At 46.1% G+C, this 6108-nt stretch overlaps 1 protein-coding gene across 2 annotated transcripts in view; it reads left to right on the top strand.

The window, feature by feature from the left end:
* The window catches only part of MSANTD2 (Myb/SANT DNA binding domain containing 2), a 23107-nt gene extending 16999 nt beyond the window's left edge, over positions 1–6108 (top strand). For both annotated transcript variants that reach the window (XM_026863656.1, XM_026863657.1), the window contains exon 5: positions 4448–6108. In XM_026863656.1, coding sequence (XP_026719457.1) covers positions 4448–5300 — 853 coding nt within the window. In that variant the 3' untranslated portion in view covers positions 5301–6108. The remainder of the gene's footprint in view (positions 1–4447) is intronic.

Below are 6108 nucleotides of genomic sequence, written 5' to 3' on the forward strand. Positions count from 1 at the left end.
CCCCCCCCAAGTTCTGTCTAAAATGCACAGAAGTCTCTGAACTCTTGGGCGTTTCGTGAAGTGTGCAGGTGATAAGCCCGTTTTTTGTGCTCAGTGGAAGCACAAAGCATCTTCCAACATAGAGATTTGCTGAAAACTTCTTTTCCCTGCTCTGAGAGCGAGGAACTTTTAAACTCTAATTTAGTAGATTAAAAGCATTTGGGAGAACATATCTGATATGAAGATAAACTGGGTATTTATTTATCTTCAAAAAATAGTATTCCATCTATTCCTAAAAGGCTGATAAAGATGATAAATAGATGCCAAACTTTTTTACCTCTTTGGCCAGCATTTTAAAATACATATCACTTATTTCAAAGGAGGTTGAAATAAGGCTATTTCATCTGCTTGCTTGGTTGGATGAAGATTTTCAGCAGAAATAATCTCAATAAAATCCGAGGGTGTGATGGTGTGTTCTGACTCTGCTGAACCTTGTGCTGCAAGTTTTGAGGTGAAGAAATTACGATGCCTGATGCTGGACTGTAAGCACACATGTTGCTGAAAATCTCGTCTTTGCTTCCCTCTTTCCTTCCCCTGGGATTTTTGGAAGGATTTTTGGAGCTAAGCAGCTTGCATTAAAACAGGGGAACAGATGTGCACTGTGACATTATTTCCCTAGCAGAGAGGGTGGGAGTGCCACCGAGATGCTTGCTGTAGGAAAGTATCGCTGAGCTCTCCGGGTGCTGGAATTTATTCCAGCTCTTTTTTTCCTGATCACACACACATGTGTGAGGCTACTGTTGCTATCAACTGACCACAAACCTTTGGAAAGAGGGCGAGCTCGCTTTACTCCTGCTGCCTGCGAGGGGTTCGGCCGCTCCTGCCTGCTGATCATGCACACCAGAGGTTGTAGCTCCAAGCAAGCTGCACAGCACGTTAGCGCAGACCTCTCTTAGCTTCAGGTAGTAAATAACCAGCCTCCACGGACACATAAGGCAACCCAGGAAATAAGGGAAATCCTTATTTTCGGTGGTGTAGGAAGAGGAGAGTGCTAGGTAAGCTGTGTCTGGGTCTTGTGCTCTGTCAGCTGAACTTTCCTTCCCCACATCGGCTCTGCTGTTGCATCCCCTTGGCATGCTGCTGCCTCCAAATAAACTGTCTTGAAAAGTGAAATGCTACTTAAGACTCTGTTCTGCTATTTTAAATTTATTTTTGAGGAGCGGTTTTACTCGTTTTGCGAAGATGAACTAGAAAAAGCTTGGCGAGCTGGGTCTTTCACTGAAACCAGCTGTTCCAGCCTCTTTGAAGTCTGCTTTGGTTTGGAAACAGTGCCTTAAAACAAATTTGCACCATGTCTTGTCTCGCATCTTTCCTCATTTGAATTGCAAAAGCTTCCGGGGGAAAAAGAAATGCTGATGGCCGGTCTCCAGCAGGGAGGTCATGGTTTGACGATAGGGTAAAACCCAGCTCTAGGGCACCTTCTGCAGATGAAAAACGGGATTGCCTTGTGACACACAGTGCTGACAGAGGGTGAGCCCTCCCCTCGCTTAGATTTTTCTATTGAAAAATAAATAATAGTAACAATTTGACTCTTACTGCTTATAATACCTGTGTTTGGCTGAATCGTGGAGATGCTGCGTAGAGCCTGGGAAAGTGAAGCTCCACAGTGTCCTGGTGTAAGTGGGAAGAGGAGATGCTAAAACTGAAAAGTAAAGCTTTTTAAAATTTCATTTGTTTCCCCTATTGTTTCCTCTGTGCTCGAAGTGATGGATTCCCTCTGTGGAAAGCCTTTCTCTCCCATACGCGAGGTGCTGCCAGAGATCATATGTAGTGAAATTATTCCTCTCCCCAGCAGGAGCAGTTTGAGTGACTAAATTTTTTTTTTTTTTCACCAGAGCTTCAGCTCTATTTTGTGCTGAACTAAACTTAGCGAGAATATTTATAGTATAATTAATAAAGGTGGGAGCTTTTTTTTTTTTTTTGGTTCTTAGCTCTGTTCCTCCACTGTTGAATGAAAATCTACCCACGCTGCTTTATTCTGTCTCTGGTTTAGATGGGACTGCTTTCTTTAAATTGAGTTCAGCTGTCTCTCTTGAGTCGAATGAGTGTATAACAGCAGTGAAACAGGCTCTGTGCTACCAACAGCCCTGCGCTTACCGTGTCCCCTTGTCTGGCTGGTGTCTTGTCCCCAGAAGGTGAACTTGCATTTCCAAAAGTCTAAAAAAAGAGATTTTTCCAAGCATAGCGATGCTGTGCTGTTCAGCATCTGAAGAAGCAGCGGGGAAGCTGTAGAGAAGCTTTGAAATGGTTCAGTATTGCCTCAGTGTTTGCATGTAAATACAAATGGATTTGAGTAAATATGCATTTTTCTTGTATGGTGTTTTTCTCCTTTGCTGCTAGGGAGGGGGAAGTGGAAATAACTCCTCAGAAGTAACTTAAAATAAGAAACAGGAGTTTGTTGGTGATGCAGCATGCGTTTTTAAAAGCCTCTGGGGTCAGACAACTCCTTTTGTCAAGCAGGTCCCCTCCTTGGTGCTCTAGAAACTCAGTTACGCTCTGATTGTGGCAGGGAGGCCCGTGCCGAAATGACTTATAAGGTCAAACTAAGAATCTTCTGGTGTGGTTGCTGCTGCTAGATCGTGAAGACAGGCAGCACGCCAGTGGATGTTTCCCTCCCGTGGCCATGAGCGATCTCAGCCGGGAGTCAGGGGCGGTTGTACACCCCGGCTGTGGTTTGCTGGGCTGGCGTGTGCTGACTGCCGGGTGCCCAACTGCTCAACACAGAGTCCAGCGCCCTCAGTCCCAGAGGCACCATGTCGCCTGAAGGACAGCCAGCACGTGGAGAACCTTCCCAAAATCACATGTGTTGTATTTACACCTCTAAAAGCAGGGGGTTTGAGACCAGAGGCTGTGAGGTTGGACCCCTCCAGCACCACGGGAAGGGTCTGCAGCTCCCAAACCTTATTTCTTTGAACTCTTACATCAGTACGCAGGAGAAAGAGGCCACCTCGTCCATGCAGGGATTTACTGGGCAGAAGTGCAGCTGCTGGAGTCTTAATCCCTTGTGCGGTTTGTGGGGTGTCATATCTGCTTTTGCCTAAAAAGCTTCAGTCCCTCACCAGTCTCATACCCCAGCTACGGGGCAGCTGTTGGGAAAAGCTGCTTTGAGGGAGTTTAAGTGATCTCAATGAACGCAGCAAAGGAACCCACAAGAGGAGGGAAGTTTGTGCGTGCCCTGGAGAAAACTGGTGCCGCCTGGTGCAGGGATTAATGACACAGTATTTTCTCCTGGTGGGTTATTGGAGGAGGGAGGATCCTCTTGGGGATGTGGTAGCCCCCTGTGCAATTGCAATTTGGCACGACAGATAAAAGAGAGTTGCGTGGAGCAAACTTTCAAATCCGATTTGTTGGACCAAGAGAGATTTCTCCATTACCAAACGAGTATCAAATTATCTTCCTACAGCTTTGATTACAGGACAATAACTCCTAAAATTAGTAGTTCTCCCTGCTAGCTAATTACACCCTAAGTGTCTCATTCATCCTGGAGGAAGCTATTCCAGCTTGCTTCAAGCACACGCGAACGCTCGCTCCTGATGGCTTAGCAAAGCGTAAATCCCCCCGTGGAAACTTGCTTTGATGCTGCCGTCGCTACTGGGAGCAAAGAGAAATCTTGGGAAATGTGGGGATTTTTTTATTGGTAATCCAGAGGGATTTCTGTCATCCATCCCACAGCAGGTTATCGCCTCGGTCGTGTCTGAGCCATCTTCTGCTCCGCAGGGTCAGTCCCTTGAACCATGTTCCTGATCCAGCGCCGAGACTGACTTGGCCCTTGCTTTGTGGGGTTTTGTCCAATTACAGCCCCGTTCACTCACATTAATTTTGGAGTAATGATGAGGTGGGAGTGTTTGGAGTGGCGGGTGCAGCTCTGGGTGCTGCTGGGGACACGTGGATGTAAAGAGTAACTCAGTAACTGAGTTTGCATTTATTTAGCAGCACCAGACATGTGTTTGCTCGTGGTTTGTTTGAAGCAGCGCAGGTAGGAGCAGGACATTTCCACTGTGTGTTTTTTGGGGATTGGGAAGAGCAGAAATCTTCCTTGGAAGCTGAACTTGGGAATTTATCAGCTCTCGTTTTCTTAACTGGGTTATCTCCTGCAGAACTTCTTGCATTAAATCTTATTTCCTGCAGAGATTGTTTGCTTGAGATATTGGAATGAGTTTGGCTTGGGTTTTTTTCTTTAGTTTTGTTGAGATTAATTAAAAAAACATCAGTGTGGTGTTATAATCCATAAACTCACGTAGCAACATAGGATGTATAGAGTAATAAAATACCCACTGTCTAAAAAGCAGCTGAGAAAGCTGAAAGGGATTATTACTATTTTCCAAAGGTCATTGTGTTGGCTGGGAGGGTTTTGCCGCTCCGGTTTACTGATGCCTTTATCCTTTTCTCCGTGTTTTTTAATCTCCAGGAAGCGTGACGTCATGCAGAATATTATGCAAATCTTGGAGTCGGTCCAGTTGAAGTGGGAGCTGTTTCAGAGCTGGACAGACTTCTCCAGGCTACATCTTTCTAACAAACTGGCCATTTTCGGCATTGGTTACAACACCCGCTGGAAGGAGGATATTCGTTACCACTACGCAGAGATCAGCTCCCAGGTACCCCTCGGCAAGCGGCTCCGGGAATATTTCAACTCGGAAAAACCAGAGGGTCGGGTTATCATGACCAGAGTGCAGAAAATGAACTGGAAAAACGTTTATTACAAATTTCTGGAGATCACCATCAGCGAAGCCAGATGCCTCGAGCTGCACATGGAGATCGACTGGATACCAATCGCTCACTCCAAGCCTACTGGAGGAAACGTTGTTCAGTATTTATTACCGGGAGGGATCCCCAAAAGCCCTGGCTTGTATGCCATCGGGTATGAAGAGTGCCACGAGAAGCCCCCCTCCCCTCTCGCCGAGCACAGGGGGCCCGATCCTGGCAATGAGACTCAAGGGGAGCTGGAGGTCCCTTCGCCACAAGCCTCCCTCCGGGTAGACATGGAATCCACCCGGATTATCTACTGTTACCTCGGCATCGCCGAGGTCCGGACTCTCCAGCAGTGCCTGTTTTTACACTTTCAGGCAAACACCAAAACCTTCAGCAAAGATTGGGTCGGGATCAACGCCTTTTTATCTCAGAACTGCGTCGTAGAGCCTGGCGTGTCGCCCAAATCCATCTACATCAAATTTGTGGAAGTGGAGAGGGATTTTCTTTCCGCCGGCTCTTTGGTAGAGTGCCTGGAAAAAGCCATCGGATACCCCTTAAAATTTAACAACTGAGTCTCGTCCTTCATAAGGATTAGGGCTTTCTGCCCCTTTTTTCCATCTCGCTACCAGACGCTTTCGGATCCTGTCCGTTCACAGCCGGGCGAGTCGGACTTTTCCGCCTGGAAACGAGTTTTGGGGTGATAAGAAGCTTGCGGGGCGCTTCCCCCGAGCTCCCCCCAGCGAGCGAGCATGTCCCAGCTCTCTGGCCGGACAGACCGACCGGTTTTCCTACCGGAGCGGCACGGCGAGGAGAAGCCCCTGGCCCGTGAAACGACTGTAGGTACATTCCACATCAGACAAGCGCGTACACGTGGCGTTTTCATATGAAAAGCTGTTTTTTTGGTTTTTCTTTATTCCACGGTGTCTCGTTTTTACACATCCGTGTCTCTTAAGTGTTATTACGGATCTGAATAAATAAGCAATAGATAACGGCAAGTTAAACGTTGAATCACGTTAAAGGAGACTGTTTTTCAAAGCCACCCTTAGATACTATTGTATATAATTTAGAACTTCACTTTTTTCACCCATCAAGTGTTCTCCTCTCTCCAAACAGTGTTGCCTGCAAAAAGACTTTGGTTTCTGTGATGTATTCCACTTTACTAGTAGCGTTGCCATATCCGCTTTTATTTTATTTTATTTTTTAACATTAAAATAATTCCTGGCCTTTTTATTTTTATTTGTTTTATTTTTGTTGTTGGGTTGTTTGTTTGTTTGGGGTTTTTTTTGAGTTCTAGTTAGCCTCTTTGTGAGAATAACCTGGCAGCTGGGAAAGTTTTTGGGTTTTTTTTTCTGTTGAACCATCTATGGATACAATCAAAGC

This window comes from Athene cunicularia (assembly GCF_003259725.1).
Source record: "Athene cunicularia isolate RWA chromosome 24 unlocalized genomic scaffold, athCun1 chr24_part1, whole genome shotgun sequence".
NCBI classification, from domain to species: domain Eukaryota; kingdom Metazoa; phylum Chordata; class Aves; order Strigiformes; family Strigidae; genus Athene; species Athene cunicularia.